The 19,932-nt window shown below is 35.9% G+C and overlaps 1 protein-coding gene across 1 annotated transcript; it reads left to right on the forward strand.

The window, feature by feature from the left end:
- Positions 1-447: 447 nt before the first annotated feature.
- On the forward strand, positions 448-8,436 carry HOXC10 (homeobox C10). Its single transcript, XM_073617889.1, has 2 exons — positions 448-1,337; positions 7,371-8,436. Exons 1-2 carry the CDS (start codon positions 554-556, stop codon positions 7,646-7,648), a joined length of 1,062 nt encoding a protein of 353 aa, XP_073473990.1. The 5' UTR covers positions 448-553; the 3' UTR covers positions 7,649-8,436.
- The last annotated feature ends 11,496 nt before the right edge of the window (positions 8,437-19,932 follow it).

Raw genomic sequence — 19,932 nt, forward strand, 5'->3', positions numbered from 1 at the left:
CGGAAGCTTAGACAAGGTTTGGTTTAGGTACAGTTTAAGGAAAAATGGAAGTTATCGCCGGCACACCAGTGAATCCTGACTGGAGGGAGGTTTTGCTGTGTTTTCTGGCCATTATTGGACAGGAAAATAAAGTCAAATTCTAGTCTGATGTAAGGGTGAGATGCATTGAAGGATTTTGCTTTCTATGATGAACCCTTTTCTTGAATTTGAACGTTACCTCTTGTTCATGTCCTCTTCTCCCTGGACTTGCGTTGGCTCATTGGTAAACAAATCGAAGCGTTCTCCTTTGTTCAACTTGAAGGTCCCCCGGTTCTATACCTCCAAAAATCGGATAGATGGCGCTCTTGCTCCACGTTCATTTTCTTCTTTCCCGACAACTTGACCCCTGTGACGTCACCTGCGTCTGAATCACCAAGGCCATTTTCAATCCTCATTGGCCTGGGAGTCACGTGGTGGGGCCAATGCGTGGATAATTATGGTGCTGATATTTTTCCCTAAAAAAAAGATGTCAGCCTCTGGCTGTAGTATTCCTCTTTAAAAACCCTCTCTGAAAATGTCATGTCCCAGCAATGTGACTCCTAACTCGTTTTTGATGGACTCGTTGGCCGGTAGCTGCAGAGCAGAGAATTATTCCTCCAACCAAGGGATGTATATGCAGTCTGGGAACGATTTCAGCTGTGGGATGATGAGAAACTGTGGCATTGTCCCGTCTCTTTCCAAAAGGGACGAGGTGAATAACCCCAGCTTGTCTCTCAACTCTTACCCATCTTACCTATCTCAACTGGACAATTGGTGTGACCCCAAAAATACTTACAGGATTGAGCAACCTGTTGCAAGGCAGCTCTCGTCCTGTTCCTTCCCTACCAATGTCAAGGAGGAAAATGTATGCTGTATGTACAGTGCTGATAAAAGGGCAAAAAATGCCACAGAGACTGCTCTCTACCCCAACCAGATGCCCGACTCTCGATCCGGTGACCATGAGGTTCCTGTGCCCAGCTACTACCGAGCCAGCCAAGGCTACTCATTGGAAAAGAACCACAATGCAGCCGACTTTGAGGCAACTTTTGACAACAGGACGAGTCTGAACCCAAGAAGTGAGATTCTGGAGCAGCAACAGCAGCAATCAACTGGGGGCAAGGTGGGCTTCCCCGAGAACACAAAGACGGATAACCAGACCTTGGCCACCAACCTCAGCACCAACCCTACCAATGCCACTGCTAATGAGATCAAAACAGAGAAGAGCCTCCCAGCTGCCAAGCTAGCAGCACCCGAGGCAGACAAGGAGCTGGCCAAGAACACTGACACCAGCACTGACAACTCTGACAACGAAGCCAAAGGTAAGGGACCTTCTGCTCTCCTGTCGGTGCTGGTGCCGCACCGGGGCAGGCGAAACTTTCTGCTCATTTTGCCGCATGTTTAACTCTGCAGCAGGCGGCAATCACTAACACCAAGGTAGACAGGTGACGATCAGAAATGACAAACTTTTAGCACAGCAACAGATCTAGGGAATCAGGTCTATCTATCTATCTATCTATCTATCTATCTATCTATCTATCTATCTATCTATCTATCTATCTATCTATCTATCTATCTATCTATCTATCTATCTGTCTATCTATCTATCTTCTCTATCTCCTGTTCACATTTTTACTTCTTTCTTTCTTTCTTTCTTTCTTTCTTTCTTTCTTTCTTTCTTTCTTTCTTGAATTGCATTAGTAAACGTGCCTAAAATCTTAATGCTAAACTTGGAAAAAAACACTGAAAATGATAAATACAGTTCTTTATATTCGCCTTATGTATAAAATGTTGCTGACTATTGTTTGCTGCATTTGCTGTGTTCTGTCTTATTTTTATTGGAAACAAAATAATGTTGATGGTGATCTTTTATTGCTTTATTTGTGGTTAGGATTGTTGTGTGGTTGTTGTTTTGTGGTTTGTTATAAGCCTCTACATGAACAATAAATATTTATGTTTAAAAAGGTAACATACACACACTTCATCCTATGTATGTGATATGCATGTGTGTGCATGCAAATGTTATATATGTAGTCAAATGTTTAACTGACATGCATGTGTGTGCATTGAAATATATATAGTAAAATGTTTAACTGATATGCATGTGTGCATTGAAGTGCTGTGATATATACATATTTTAGAGATATGTATATATATCTATATATATCTCTATCTATCTATCTATCTATCTATCTATCTATCTATCTATCTATCTATCTATATGTGTGTTCGTATATAATATATATATATATATATATATATATATATATATATATATATATATATATATATATATATATATATATATATATATATATATATATATATATATATATATATATATATGTACAGGTGATGCTTTAGGAACCCAGACATATAGATATATGCAATAAATTTTGAAATATGTAAATATTCACACACACATTTGTGCATGTGAGTGTGATAGAAAAAAAAAAAATATATATATATATATATATATATATATATATATATATATATATATATATATATATATATATACATATATATATATATATTAAACAAAACTATATTTATGAAAATTTTATTTTTTTTACAAAAATATAAAATAATATAACCACACCGATTATGGTGAAGTTTCAGGAAACTACTACTCTGAAAAAAAGTACTTTTGTCATTCTTTTTTTTTTTTATTTATCTTAAAGACAAACCTTCAATTGTTGTTACTGCATGTTTAAATATAGCTCTGTCTCTTCTAGGAGCAATAGAAGCCCTTTTTCATAGAAGTATTTTGCAGATTGCCGCTTTTATTGCTATATTGCTGCACTAAAGTAATTGGTATTGCAGCACATTGAAGGCAGCCATATCTGTTGTAAACACAGTAGTAAGACTACAAGCCATGTTTATGTCTGGGGGAGATCTAAGCTTTGAAACCTGTTTGTACAAAGGCGCAATAAGGACTTTTTGTGTTTCTCACTTGTACAGGAAATTGTGTGTTCTTTTTGCTTTACTTTTATTTCTTTTTGGTTTAAGCTAATTTGTTTTACATTTTTTAATCATGTGCTTCCTATTTCTGTACTTTGTATTTATAAAACCAATGTCAAGTTTACCAAAACAAATGAAGTAAATACGAGGCAATATCCATGCATCTTTTTCCAGATGTGCCCCCGATCTCCACACATAAACCTAATCTTTTTGTCATGTAAACCTTGAAATGTAATTTAGCTGAGTTTGACTTTTTTTGCTGCTTTGGAGACTTTTTGTGTGTGGATCTTATGCTCCTGTGATGCTGCTTTGTACTATTGAGTCGTTTTATTTGCTGCTGGTGTGCATTTCCTGTTTCTGCATCTTGCTGTGTAATGTCTTCCTTTGTTTGTATACATTTGTGGTTTCACATTGTTTAAATGTTTACTTCCCAGAGTTAAAAAGGCACATTTCTTGTCTCAAACGCATGTATACTATGCTGCAGAAAATACCACTCATAAACGCATGTAAAGGAAAATCGCAAAAGATTGCAGCACCTCGAATATAGCAAATGTTAAATGATAAGTGAACAGAAGTGTGTTTCAGCTGACCTTATGTGTGAAAAATACTTTTGTTATGATCTGCGTAATGATATGATATGCATAGACACCTTGAATAATGGCTTTCACATGGTGCAGCAGACTAGCGTTGATGTGTTACTGTGTGTCATATGTGTGTCCTTAATGAACTTGCATTGCATGTAGCTGTTTATATTACACACACTTTTACATGCAAGCAAACACTATATATATATATATATATATATATATATATATATATATATATATACATATATATAATTTGATATAATAGAGAGAGAAAGAGAGAGAGAGAGAGAGAAAGAGAGATATATATCTATCTATATATGTAGATCTATCTATCTATCTATCTATCTATCTATCTATCTATCTATCTATCTATCTATCTATCTATCTAGATATAGATAGATAGATAGATAGATAGATAGATAGATAGATAGATAGATAGATCTATATATATATATACAGTGTTTGCTTGCACTTGCATGTAAAAGTGTGTTTAATATAAACAGCTACATGAAATGCAAGTTCATTAAGGACACACATATGACACACTTGCCAACAATGATACATCAACGCTAGTTACTAAAATAACAGGATCGACACAAACATCCAGCCCCTGATATTGAAGTGTTTATGTACACTGTATGCTTGTGGTGTATTGTGTATTTTTTGTGTTTTTCATTGAGCAAGCATGCATTCTATTATATGATAGAGCACACCTAGGCGAATGGCAGACACACAAATACACTTATGACCTTACTACATTTTTACCATTAATAATTGATATGTAATGATAGAAAAATATGTAGCTAAATATGTAGCTGAATAGATGGATCGATAAATAGCTATACAGATAGTAAGCACCAGTATGTACGAGGAATTGTGTACTCATACACACATATAACAGAAAATAGCCTTTTAAAACCTGCTTGGTGTATGCAAGTACTTGTAATAATGAATTTGTGTAAACATGCATTCTGTATACACTCCATGCTAGTCTACATATAGATGCACACGGTGAGCAAAGTATAACTACACAGTAACCGTATTCATAGAGGGCAACATATGCTTTTGGGTTAGTGTTTTTGAATGTTGGGAATCGGAATGTGTTTTTTTCCTTTTTTTTACTATGTTTACCTATATATTTCTACTTAGGTACACATACACACACACACACTCACACTACATGCTATTCTGACACACGGTGAGCTTAGGTACACATACACACTCACACTACATGCTATTCTGACACACGGTGAGCTTAGGTACGCACACACACACACACACACACACACACTCACACTACATGCTATTCTGACACACGGTGAGCTTAGGTACACATATACACACACACACACACTCACACTACATGCTATTCTGACACATGGTGAGCTTAGGTACACATACACACACACTCACACTACATGCTATTCTGACACACGGTGAGCTTAGGTACACACACACACTCACACTACATGCTCTTCTGACAAACGGTGAGCATAGTATAGTTAACTACACAAAGTGACCATGTTCATAGAGGGCACCTCATGCTTTTTGGAGGGTGTTTCTGAATGTTGGAAATCTAAATGTGTGTATACTTTTTTTTATATGTTTACCTATATATTTCTACTTAGGTACATACACGCACACCATGCTATTCTATATGTACACAGTGGGCTTAGTATATATAGCTAACTGCACAAAGTAACCCTCATAGAGGGAACCTCATGCATTTGGGAGTACACACACACTCATGCTATTCTGACACACGGTGAGCATAGTATAGCTAACTACATAAAGTAACCATGTTCATAGAGGGCACCTCATGCTTTTGGGGGAGTATTTCTTAATGTTGGGAATTTAAATGTCTTTATACATTTTTAAAATATGTTTATCTATATATTTCTACTTAGGTACACACACACTCCATGCTATTCTGACACAGGGTGAGCATAGTATAGCTAACTACAAAAAGTGACCATGTTCATAGAGGACACCTCATGCTTTTGGGAGGCTGTGTCTGAATGTTGGAAATCTTAATGTCTTTATACATTTTTAAAATATGCCTACCTATATATTTCTACTTAGGTACATACACGCACACCATGCTATTCTATATGTACACAGTGGGCTTAGTATATATAGCTAACTACACAAAGTAACCCTCATAGAGGGAACCTCGTGCTTTTGGGAGAATGTTTCTGAATGTTAGAAATGTAAATATACATTTACTTTAAACAGTTTTATCTTTACATTTCTATTTAGGCATACACACAATCCATGCTATTCTACACATAGATACACACGGTGAGCATAGTATAGCTAACTACACAAAGTAGCCATATTTATAGAGGGAACCTCATGCTTTTGTGAAAGTGTTTCTGAATGTTAGAAATCAGTGTTTATACATTTTTTCAATATGTTTACCTATACATTTCTACACACACGCACACACCCACAACATGATATTCTACATATAGATGTACATGTGAGCATAGTATAGCTAACTACACAAAGTAACTCTTATCATTGAGGACACCTCGTGCTTCTGGGAGAGTGTTTCTGAATGTTAGAAATATAAATGTGTTTAACATTTTTTAACATTTCTATCTATACATTTCTACTTATACACACACACACACACACATATACACAGGCAAATTTCTCTAATATCTCTATATGTATGAGTTTATATATGCCCACAGACATAAATTACAATATGCATATGAGTAGCCTCTATATACTGTATATGTTTCACTGATATGCATAAGCGTGCATTGAAATGTTTTATATATATATATATATATATATATATATATATATATATATATATATATATATATATATATATATATATATATATATATACTGTATACTTTGTTTTACACGTTTTGTGCTGCAGCATCTCGAGCTTATTATTAGGCTCGAGTCACAAACCTTTAACACATGGATGGAAATCTTTAGTTTAGCCACATGGTTGCAATTTTCAAATCTCATTGGACTTGGCTTAAAATAACTGCCACTTTTTAGAAAATACCTATCCTTATTCTGATGTGTTAGCTTTGGGAATTGTGCTAATAATTGTAGTATACGCCTTTTATTACATGTGCATAGTTCAGACACTACCAACTTTCTTTTACTAAGCACTTTATACTTACTTCTGTTTTATACAGAAACAACACAGACCAAAACCCTTTAGCATTCACAGGTAGAGTGGTTATCTATCTATCTATCTATCTATCTATCTATCTATCTATCTATCTATCTATCTATCTATCTATCTATCTATCTATCTATCTATCTATTTTTCTGTCTGTCTATCTGTCTGTCATCAGCTTACACACAGAGACAAACACACACACCAACACACAAATGGTAGTTTTGTATTTTAAGCAAGGTTTTCTTTGCTGTACTTATGTCAGTAATGCTGTTTAGGTGAAAACCCTCTTTGTTGGCATGATTTTGCAGAAATATCATCAGAAATATGTGTGATATTGAATCAGCAGAGCAGGATGGGCAGGCATTTGATGTAAGTGAGATGTCGGTTACCAGATTGGTCTCTGCCAAGTTCTAATGTCTGATCTCATTGCTGCAGTCTACTGCCTGGATTAGGGGCTATGCTAGAGGGGCTGGGGCATTGTGCACTGCTGTTCTGTACATCTTTGTATATTCCTTTGAATAGAGGACAGGAGTAGGCTCTATCTGTGATGTCTATATTGTCATACCAACGTATAACTTATATGTTTATCATAGGGCATCTTTAATCAGCTGTTTCAAGGGATACTTATATGTAAATATTATCTTTAACAGAGGATATAAAGGCAGAAAACGCTGCAGGAAATTGGCTGACAGCTAAGAGCGGAAGAAAGAAAAGGTGTCCTTATACTAAGCATCAGACGTTGGAACTGGAGAAGGAATTCTTGTTTAATATGTACTTGACCCGCGAGCGCCGCCTAGAGATTAGTAAGAGTATCAACTTAACAGACAGACAAGTGAAAATTTGGTTTCAAAACCGCAGGATGAAACTGAAGAAAATGAACAGGGAAAACCGGATCCGAGAACTGACTTCAAATTTCAATTTTACCTGAGCTTTAAAAGAGAAAAGAAAACCGCTAAAAGGTCACAAAACAGCCCCCAGAATCCCCAAACCCATCAATAAACAACTAGAGATAATTTAGCAAAAAAAGGGTTAAACATCACTTGTACATTTTCTAGGTCATTAATGCAACGCTTATGAGAAGCAAGTAGTAAGTATGAAAGGCTAGGTAGTCCTTTCTGTTATTTTCCATACCGGCAGTTTGTAGATATAAGGAAGGGGAGGGTGGGGGTGCATCAGTATAATGCATGAACATATATATATTGCATCCTTGTTTCTATGTAAAGATGGTCAGTGAGCCAGCTACTGAAATTGTATTTTTTAAGTTATTTACATCCAGCACAAAAAAACAAACATGTTATCACACATCTTGCCATACGGTGCTTTAAATAAACATATGCGTTAAAATATATTTAAAAAACTGAGAAATAAAAAGTTCGCTTTCTTACATCAGTGTAACCTGTATATTGTATCTGAAATCCGAATGAGCTAACGGAAATTTTAAATGTTTGTAAATGAGAAGTTGCAGTGAGGTTATGGACATTCTATATACATATATAAATATATATAAATATATATTGTATGCAGTTTCTTTAACTGGTCCACTGCATATTTAAGTGATACAAGATAAAAAAAAACAGTATTGATAACCCTTTAAAATATACATTTCTCGTGTCTGTTATTTAAATACACTATGTATGTGTACTTTTTTGCATGTATTTTCCTTTGTGGAGAAAAAAAAATAAATTTCGTAGACCTAACATTACTTGACTTGTTCTTGCACTGCATTTGCACAGAAACCTGTTCTCAGGCAGGCATCGTTCAATGTTTTCTCTTTATATCTATTTTATTAATATTATTTAGGTTTTTCTATTCTTGGAAGGCTTTTAGGAGACAATCTTAGCGGGTTTAATAGAAGTGAGAGACCATAACGTTGATTTAAATATTATCCAGGTGACCACAATAAGTCAAGGTCATAAAACAGTAATGTCAGGACAGTCTTGCTAAAGCGCTGGAGGTGGATTTTATGATCTGCAAATATAATGTGCCGCAGCAGTAAAAGATGCATTTAAAGGTGACTCCAGAAGAGGGAAGGGACATAGCCTGTGCTGCAATCTTTGGATACACACTACTTATGGCTTTGGGTGTTCTTTTTAAGAGAAAACAGTCTCTGCACATGACAAGGAATAGCCAAGCACAGCAGCAATCCCTACAAAGGAATAAAAGTCTAATACTATGGAGGACGTGCCATCTCCAGCAGACAGAAAGGTAAGCTGCATGTTCTTTTTTAATCTTCTACAATGTGGTGTAAACTGTTGATGTTCTTTTGGCAGATGAATGTTGAGTAGGAACCTTGGTTGGTGTGTAGCTCCTAGGCTGGGGCTTTTTAAAGGAGTGAGTGTCTTTGGAGAGTTTTTTGGAGGTGTTTTCGATTTTTTTTTCATGTTGGCCAGTTATATGCCCAGCGGTTGTTTAAAAGAGCCTGGTCTAGGTAGACTAGGATTCAACTGTATTTGCTGAGCTAGAGGAGACTATTTTGGTGATCAGGTAGAATCGCTTTGTTTGAAATAACTGGACTCCTGCACACCTTGTCCTGCCTGCATGTGCTTTCATTTGAGCTGGTCACGTCTCCACTCCCTTTGCACCCATTGCTGGGTGTCTGCCATTTCTACACCTAGGAGACAGAAATTGAAAACATCCGCACCATTACAGGTTAAATGCATTTTGCCTATAGCTCCTGTCTTGGGGAGACAGTGAAGAAGCTTATGATTGCATGCTAACATCAGATCAAGATGAGATTGAGCCACCTTGCTAAATGATTTGGATATCTGAGAACTGGGAAGGGGGTGGTGGTGTAGGGAGGTGGGGGGGGGGGTGAATAAGGACTTCCCTTCTCCTTATTAAGGGATTGTAAATGAAAGAGATAAAAATATATAAATGAATGCGAGGGTTTTTGAGGAGGGTGCCTTAAGCCCAGGAGATGAGAACGTCTTACAACGAGTGTAGGCTGAGGACTACAAGCTGCATGTAGCTGGAGCATCCTAGAAGGAATATTCCACGTTTATCTTTATTTATTTGGTCTTTTGTTTATGCATTTATTTTATTTTATTTTTTATCTTTGCTCCCTCCTTTTTATCTGACAAGGGATTTTGGAAGTTGCAGCTTTTCACCAAGCTGATCCGTGGTTTAGGTAGTTTCATGTTGTTGGGATTGACTGTTTTAACGCGGCAACAAGAAACTGCCTTAATTACGTCAGTTCGTCTTCATCAAGAACAACGATTTCCATTAAATAACAGCAAAGTCTGCGAGTGGCTTCCATCCTCAGAGGGCGACTGATCAGATCCTCTAAGGATGTCAGTACCAGGGAAGGAAGGAAGGGAAGGGAGCCAAGGTATCTAGCACTGAGCCCCACAGCCCCTGACATCCCTGCTGTAGGCTCATCTGCTTCTCCTTCGCTATTGTTTCCGGGCAGAATGAGGCTCCTCAGATGATTGTGGCCAGACAAAAGGACTCTTCCTCCACAAATCCTATTAAATTATTTAGTTATTGGCTCTAAACCGGAACACAATAAGACAGCAGCATTTACTAGCAATGGGAACAGGGGGTCGTATTTACAGATAGTTGTTAAATAGCTAATTTCATGACTTGCTTGACATGCTTGAGGAAGTGGAGGGTTTTATGTAGACATATAAGATTGCTTAGCATGTGAGCTGGCGTTCACAAGCCTGGGCATCTGTGCTAGTATGGAATTGTATACCGAGTCCACCTTGGCTGAAGAAAGGGTCTCCTGTTACCATTTCAGAAACATTCTACTGATATGACCATGTTTTACCAGAAAAAAACATAAATTTGACATATGCACTAAAACCGTGAGAGCTATAGACTATTATTTCATTGTGACCATTAACAAACTTTACAGCTTGGGAAAAAAAACAATGCCTGTTGGTATGCTGCATAGGTTCATAGGTTTTATAAAGGGACCCTTCTGACTTTCATCTTGAGCCTTACGTTTGAACCCTTCATCTTAAGATCTCATCTTAAGTTAAGTTCATTTAAACAATGCATAATTAAATAAACTTCAAATAAATATATTCTGCTGTGTAAAATGAATTAGAATATTTATTTATATCTTCCTGTCAATATATATATATATATATATATATATATATATATATATATATATATATATATATATATATATATATATCATTTCGTTACATTCTATATTACAACCATATAAAAAAAGGAAAGTAAAACAATGAGCGCAGAAAATATCTGATGTCTAAATAAACAAAATCCTCTTTAATTTTAAGATAGACTATTGAATACTAAACATTAGCCCGAGTACTAGTTTAGGCATTTTCTGACTATAGTACTGACACATTTATTAGAAATAGATGAAATTATTTATATATCTCCACACATGCACACACATAAACAGTATATATCCATATATCAATGTACGCATATGTGCGTATGCCTGACTGTCTGTGCCTCTATTTAGAATATATAGAATATAGAAATTGATTATTTTTTTCTTGTTTGAGTTTCTATATACTCAGATATATGTAAATATATATATATATGCACATATATATGCACACACACGTATACACACACACACATATATATATATATAAGACTCACACAAGAACGATTAATACATTTCTATATTCTTTAGGAGCAGACAGTAAGACATAGGCACACAACGCACATATGTCCAAGCAGCCGAAAATCACATATACATATGTATGCCCTATGCAACAATATGTAACGTTATTGTTTGTAAACATACATATTTTAGTTTGTAAACATACATATTTTATATTTGGATATAGATCTAAATTTTCATTCCTACACTTTTGATTATGGAACTCTGATTGCATCTCTGTTCTACGTACATCTGAACATTATCTAAAGCTGGATTTATTGATTTCTCTTTTTTGCCCCTTTATCATTCATTGAGCCCTTGCAGTTACTCCATCATTTCATGTTCTTTCCTTTATTGACTGATCGGTGGACAGCCCAGAATTCAACAGTTTTCCTATGCAGGGCTTCCACTAATGTGGAATAGGTTGTAGAATGCATTCTTTGTGTATTTCTCTATTGAATAATCCATGACGCAGATATGACGCTGTGTCCCCCATATTTTTCCAATAAGAGACACCTTTCCACATTCTCTCAGTATTCTGGGCTATGGTGTGCAGCAATGTGGACACTATGGTTGCAATGAAAATATTTTGAATTGCTTTAATGCTTCCACCTAAAATCACCCATTCTTCATATTGCAGTCATTCTCAAACGTGTGAAAGGTCTCAGGGCCTGCAGCCTGCAATTCAGACCATTAGCATTTTTTACAGTCTGCAGAGAGCCTCCTTAGGCATGTTGTATGATGTTTTGTTTGACCTGAGAACATTGTTGCCTGTTTCTGAGCACAAATATGTTTTTTTCCTTCTTTGTGTAATCTTGTCAGCCTAAGATTTCTTGATTCTCAAATGGCGTGTGGAGTCATGTATATATATTTACTGAAGCCCTGTAAAAAATAAAATAAAAATAAGTTACAGGCTCCTTATTTTCATAAAACAAACATTGCAGACTTACAGGCGAGTACATACCTTCAAAATACATTTTGACATTAGGCAAGAGGAACACACAAAAGGTTCACGTCATAAAATGAACACCTAGGATAAGAATCCTTATTAAAAAAAAATAAAGTGGCAGTTATTTTCAGACGTGTAAGGTCTGAAAATTACAGTCACGTAGCTAAAATTGAGATGTTATCCTCCTTCTTTGGGATTTGAGCCTAAAACACATATAAAGCTAGGACACACACACACCTTTTTTTTCAGCAAACACAATTCCTCCTAAGCTGGCCTTACATTATACAATTTTCCTATTCATTTTCCTTTAGATTTACCTTTAACTATGTAGTGCAAGGGCCTGCCTGATTGCTTACATGTTGAAAGTGTTTAGGTGTGACCTCATATTATATGGTTATGGTAAATCTAAAGGAAAATTGTACAAGAAAATGGTATAATGTATGAACAGATTTACACGTGTGTATTCATGTGTATTTCGCAACCACCTATAGCTAGAATGTGCATACTCACATAGAATGGGTGTGCATTGTTCAACATGGCAGTCAACAGCAGCCAATAAATAAATAAATAAGTGGGAAAAAAACACTACAACAACAACCTACGGGTGAACTTCATTTTTTTAGTGCAATTATACACAAAAAATACAATCTATAAGTTACACACACACAGATATAGATCTCTTTCTCTCTCTCTATCTCTTTATCCTCATATACATATATACATACACACACACACACACACACACATATATATATATATTATATATATATATGTGTGTGTGTGTGTGCATGTATATAAGGAGAGAGAGATAGAGAGAGAGAAAGGGAGAGAATATATATTATATATATATATATATATATATATATATATATATATACACACACACACACAACAAACGCATGTTCCCAGCACTCTCCGGTGACACACGTTTGTGTGTATTCCCACATGCATCTATTATTTCACACCCTGCACAGCAGTATATGTAAGCTTTACTATGTACATATATCCATACTAAAATGGCGTGCCTAACAAGTATATTTATAGGAAAGTGTATGGCCCGTGGGGGATGGGAGACATGAAGTATAAGCTGAAATAGATATAGAAATTATCTGTATTACTTGAGAATATAATCTTTTTAGAATAAAAATTATGTATGTAAACTGTTCTTCAGAATGCATAATAATATTATGCATTCTGAAGAACAGTTTACATATATAATTTTTATTCTAAAAAGATTATATGCTCAAGTAATACAGATAATTTCTATATCTATTTCAGCCTATACTTCATGTCTCCCATCCCCACAGACCATCCTATAAAATAGTTGTTAGGCACGCCATTTTAAGGCAGTATGCATATATGTACATAGTAAAGCTTACATACTGCTATGCAGACATGAGTGTTTGGGATATGGATTGTTCTTCTGATGAAACCTCTGTATTTATTATAGAAGTTAGAACTCTGCAGGACAACACAGAGATATTTCTGATTCCTCTCTTTCTCTATTTTCACATGTGACATGTGTAGATATATTGTATACTTGCTGCCAGTTGTTACAGCTGATTGATTTAGTTGGGCTCAGCCCATTGAGAAATTTTCTCTAGATTTCACATGTTATTAGTCTTGACTGTGACTCATCACTGATTATGTGAAGGATTTCATAATTCTTCAAGCACATACTAACTACAAGGACAATATCAATTCAAGTGCATGGGGCTCCACTTGTGATAGTTGTATTAAACAAAGCAGCATGATCCCTCCCTGCCAGAGCTGAATGGGGGAAGACTACAGTCGGAGGGTTAGCTTCAAGAAAAGAGACTTTACAAATAAATTAAAGGGAACTTGGGGCCGTTAAGTAAATTGGTCCTAGGCTGTAATTGCAGTGAGGAATTTTTAGTACACCGGTCTCAACACCACTAAAATTAGTCTGGAATCCAAAGTCATTTCACAAGAAAATTCCCTCTAGGGGACTTGAGCCTTTTACAGAAGCAGGTAGAGGCACTTTATGGCTGTAGTATTATCTCAAAGTCTTCTGTGGTCCTTTTTCTTTGATAGTTGATGTCCTGTGTACTTCCTAACCCCACACACACAGTGTATTCTCTGTCTGTTGGGAAGCCAACACCAATAATGTCATTGTACTCATCTTCCTATGTACTTTCTCACATATACGTGCCATTCACTTCTCACACTAGGGTATGGTGCTTGCCAGGCATCAATGCTCGGGCCGTTTCCTTGCTAGGAAACACTTTCAAGTCCATCCATATGCTGGTTTGTTAAAATATAAATGGCTGGGTGGCGTATGTATAAGCTGTGTTCCTGTATACAGTCTATGCCTAAAAGAAAGTTGCATGGGACATTGTTTAGACGTCTATTGTGCCTTGAAACTCATGGGTCATATAATAATGAATGGCTTTCAGTTCCCCCGTTTTATGACAGATAAAAAAAAGAAAAAAAAAAAAATAATATATATATATATATATATAATATATATATATATATATATATATATATATATATATATATATATATATATATATATATATATATATTGGTTACAGCAAGATCGTTGTTTGTTAGATCACTATAGATCAGAATACTGATATCTGATAAATGATATCTAGATTAATGTAGATCATATCTAGTTCTCTTAGGCCACTGTAGCTATGCACGTAAACCTCACTATAGCTAGATCACTAATGGATCATGTTCATATTAACATATGACTAGATCACTATAGACTTCCTATTGCACCTTAGTAAACATATTTACATCACTCTAGATTACAGTCAGGGCCCAAGATATTATATAAAGATCACAGGCGTGATCTTTAGTGGCAAATGAGATTACTTGTGTATGTCGAGCTATTTGTCTTTTAATCGATCTTGCTCCCTCTCTTTTTATCTATCTATCTATCTATCTATCTACCTATCTATCTATCTATCTATCTATCTATCTATCTATCTATCTATCTATCTATCTATCTATCTATTTTACCTTTTTATCTCGTTCCCTTTCTTCTCCCGTTTCTTCTTCTTCTACTTCTTCCTCTTTCCTCTCTCTCTCTCTTTCTCTCTCTCATTCTGTCTCTCTCTATTTCCCTCCCTTCCTTTCTTTCTGGCATTATCTATGTGCATATGTATCTACCTATCTATTTATTAATTGATCTTTCCATTTTTTTCTATTTCCGTACCTCTCTTCCTCACCTCATATTTCTATCTATCTATCTATCTATCTATCTATCTATCTATCTATCTATCTATCTATCTATCTATCTATCTATCTATCTATCTATCTATCTATCTATCTATCTATTTATCTATCTATCTTTCTATCTATCTTTTCTTCTCGTTAACTCTTTTTGTCATCTATCTATCTATCTATCTATCTATCTATCTATCTATCTATCTATCTATCTATCTATCTATCTATCTATCTATCTATCTATCTATCTATCTATCTATCTATCTAGCTATCTATCTAGCTATCTATCTATCTATATCCCTTTATCTCTTTCTCTCTCCCTCTCTTTTTCATACATGCACACACTCTCTCTTTCTCTTTCATCCCTCTCTTTTTTCTCTTTCATCTATCGTTTCCTCTAGTTAACTCTTTTTCTTCTCTTGCTCTCGCTCTTTCTTTTCATATCTATCGATCTATCTATCTATCTATCGATCTATTTATCTATCTATCTATCTATCTATCTATCTATCTATCTATCTATCTATCTATCTATCTATCTATCTCTCTCTCTCTCTCTCTCTCTCTCTCTCTCTCTCTCTCTCTATCTATCTATCTATCTATCTATCTATCTATCTATCTATCTATCTATCTATCTATCTATCTTTTCCCTCGTTAACTCTTTTGTCTTCTCTCCCTATTTTTTTTATCTATCTATCTATCTATCTATCTATCTATCTATCTATCTATCTATCTATCTATCTATCTATCTATCTATCTATCTATCCTCTATAAAAAAAATCATCTATCTACAGTAGTCTCCCATCTAACTGTCTTTCTATCTCGCCCTCCAGTATTCTAATGTTTAGGTACAGTTAATACACATTGCTCTAATAATTTCTTGGCCTGCTTACATTAAGCAAGAGAAATAAAAATCACACACAACACAGAGTAAGCAAAAGTCACATTAATATGCCGGATAGAGTAAACAAGTAAGAAGTAGTAGAATAAATGAAGCTATGACAGAGTAGTAGACTGGCAGACAACACAAGGACAGGACATTTGCCACAGTGCTGGACAACTAATTACCTTGGTTATGCTGAGCGGGCAATGCGTCCGGACTGTGCTAAGTGTTGAGCTGATATACCTATTTGTTTAAAATATTGCACTAAATATCCAAATTATGTCCAAAAATACAGATAAAAAAGAAAAATGTTTATGTATTAAACCGAACTTGACGGTGTTTATTGAACCATACCATGGAGACAGCCAAGCCACAAAATGGGTGTTTGGAGAGCGCATTTGTCTGTCTGTCAAGTATGGCGTGAATGTGTCTGCTGCAAGCAGACCAACAGCCGATGATGGATAAACCAGATCACTCACAGTCCTTTGGAAATCCCAGGGACAAAGGGTGCTAGGGCTCCCATTAACAGGATATTATATTGAGGTGACTCTTTTCTCTCTCCACCCCATCTGCAATTTTCAGTGCTTCCCCGTGTAAACTCATAAAACCTGCAATGGGGAGGGAAAGGGGGCCTTCACTTGAATGAGTTTGCTTTTTATTCCTCCAGGCCTATGTCTTCAGGACTGTCTTGGGTATTTTTTTTCTTACTCTCCAAGATGCTTGAGCCATCCTTCAATTCCCACAGCGTTTCTTTTCAATTTTTTCCCTAAAACTAGCCTGCTCTGAAACCAGCTCTGAGGAATCAGTGAGACATATACATACTGTATACATCATAGATTTGCTAAGGAAATAGATGTATAAAGCCTTCCCTGGATGTTATTTATAGGGGCAAGTCAGAGAGGGAGTGAGTATGTACCATTTTCAACATGACAGTAGCATTTCAACATACATAGACTAAGGGAGAAAGTTGCAATAAAATTTCAGGGGATCCCACATGGTAATAGGAGAGTCATCAAATTTCCAGTGCAGTTGTTTTTTTTTTCTGCTGTAAAGGAAACCTGTATATGGCAATTGAACTCAATAGCCAGCACAGACCCAGGGAAAAGACAACTGGACGTCTTGCTGTTCTTTGTAGGCCTGTTAGAAAACACGATTGGATATTGCATGTATGCAAAGCAGCGTTGAGAATAACGTACAATGGATATATACTTTAAGGAAAATTTCTGCAACCAACAGATCCTGACTTGAGAAATGCAAGATGAACATTCAGGTAATGTGATTCATGTTCTCTATTATAAAGATGTCTGCGTTTGGTAACCTAGAACCTGTTTTCTCTATGTAGCTATGCACTGCAAAATTGTTTGAATTTTTTGTTTGTTTTTTTCTTGGATAATGCTTATAAATGGTTGTCTGCACTATTTAATCACGGCAACATGTGAAAATTCTGCATATTACTGTGCCAAGAGGTGTGTGAATAACAGTGCTATATATTGCTGGATTATTTAAAATGCTTCTGGTGTAACATGCACTGTATTGATGGGAGATTATTTTACTGTTTATTTTGTGCTGGTTTGGGTGAAGAATATGGCATGCAGTGTGTTGTTTTAAAAAATATTTAAAATGCATTGTGGCTTTAGGGTATTAATAGGTCGCATGCTTTCACTTGTAGTACACAAGTGTGTGATACTAATAGTGTTTTCAGCCCTGCTTGCATGTGTGTAGAAGTGTTGTTGTGTATCCTGTAATAAGGACAAAAAATAGGGATACAATTTGCACCGATTATATATAATGCTAAGCTAAGAGATGGAAAGACATGACTGCTGCTTTAAAAAGTATTATTGAGATGATTTTAATTCTTGGTGTAAATGCACACATAAAACAGAGAGGATACTGTGCAGTTACGAGGCTGAGTAATGAGTGGTAATATATTTCTTACTTCATATTGCTCTTTATTTGCAACTTAACGAAGCTCCAATAATGCTTGCCATGGCAGAGCTCAGGAAAAGATGCTGCTTATTTTTGGTGTTACACAGTGGGAATCGTATGAATTAATAACAGCATTTGTTGTAGCGAATCAGCTTCTTGCCTTTATGTGCTATCTGTATGGGTTTTGATAGCTTTGGATTTGCCAGGGCAAGCATTAAATATACATTTGATTATGTCTGTACAAATGTTTTATCTGCTCTTTAAGGTGATTTTATTTTTCTTTGTGGCATGCGTTTGGGGGGGCTTCCTCTGTGGAAATGCAAATCTTCCAGATTTCAGTCTCTTCCCCATTATCTATGCCTACTTTGCTTCCTGTGTGCTGAGAAGATCTATCAAATTGCTATAGCTGGATATAACAGGGCATAGCATATAGCACCCCTCGATAACGGATCTCTATTAGAGCATGATAGAGAATCCTTCATTATTTACTGCAGCTCTGAATTACCAGTGCAACAGTAAAAATGAGATTTATCAGCCATAAATGGACCCCTTATGTCCATCATTTGTAGGAATAAAATAAAGTAGTTCCAATGTAAAGGAAAGCACTCGATAGCTGCCCACTTGTGTGTATTTGCTGCCCTTGCCGGGGTTCCTCAGTCCCATGTAAAGGAATTCCTATACACAATGAAAAGGGGCTATTTATTGACAGGACCGGTGGCACTGGAAGTAGTTCCAGGACATAATTCTTATGAAAATCTTTACACTTTGTCTTCTTTACCCCCCAGAAAATGAATGGGAGAACTTGCTATAAGTTTTGTTTTTCTTTCTTTCTTTCTTTCTTTTTTTTACAGTTGAAATCCAACCTTACAGTTTTTTTTTTTTTTTTTTTTTTTTTTTTTTAATGAACGACACGTTTATGAACAATCGAATGAGCCTCGTAAATTTTTTATTGAAGGACATAAAAACATCCAAGGCTCACCAGACGAATAGAGACATCCACTGAAAGATGGGAGTAGCTTAACAGTTTTTATTCTGTTTAACTGTGTCTGTGTGAGTTGCCTTTCCCCCTTCTTCAACTCCTGAGGCTTCCACTTGCTTGATTTTCAATGGCTGCTGGTTGGTGAAGAATTTTACCAACTGATACATTGCATTTTATAAGAGGGCAGCCTGTTAAAAGAAATAAGACAGCATTGTGTAAAAAAAAAGAAGTGAAAGGGATACACTGTGTACTGGGTTTATTCCAGTGTAAATAGCAGGAAGCAGAATCTTCCTAAATGAAATGCAGAAATCATAATGTATTTGTAATGAAAAGCTATGTCTTGGACTGTACTATATATCCATGCTAGTATTCTGGCAGCATTACAGAGAGGAGACAGAGATGGATTGCGTCAAGAAATAGTCCCCTTCCGTCATTCTCACGTTCCTTGCACTGACATGCTGTACCCAACTTTCTTCCCAGTCCCTGTAAAAAAGTGGAGATATGCATGAGTCCTTAATGAGTTCCAGCAGGTCCACTCCTTCATATTTTTTTCATATTTTTTTTTTATGAAAACCAGACCGTCCAGTATTAAGGAATAGAGGCAATGGGACCTGCGCATTGATCTACACTGTATTTTTTTTTTTTTTTTTGTAAATACAATCACGTGGGAGGCGAGAGCCAATGACAAG

This window comes from Aquarana catesbeiana, linkage group LG02 (assembly GCF_042186555.1).
Source record: "Aquarana catesbeiana isolate 2022-GZ linkage group LG02, ASM4218655v1, whole genome shotgun sequence".
Classification (NCBI taxonomy): Eukaryota; Metazoa; Chordata; class Amphibia; order Anura; family Ranidae; genus Aquarana; species Aquarana catesbeiana.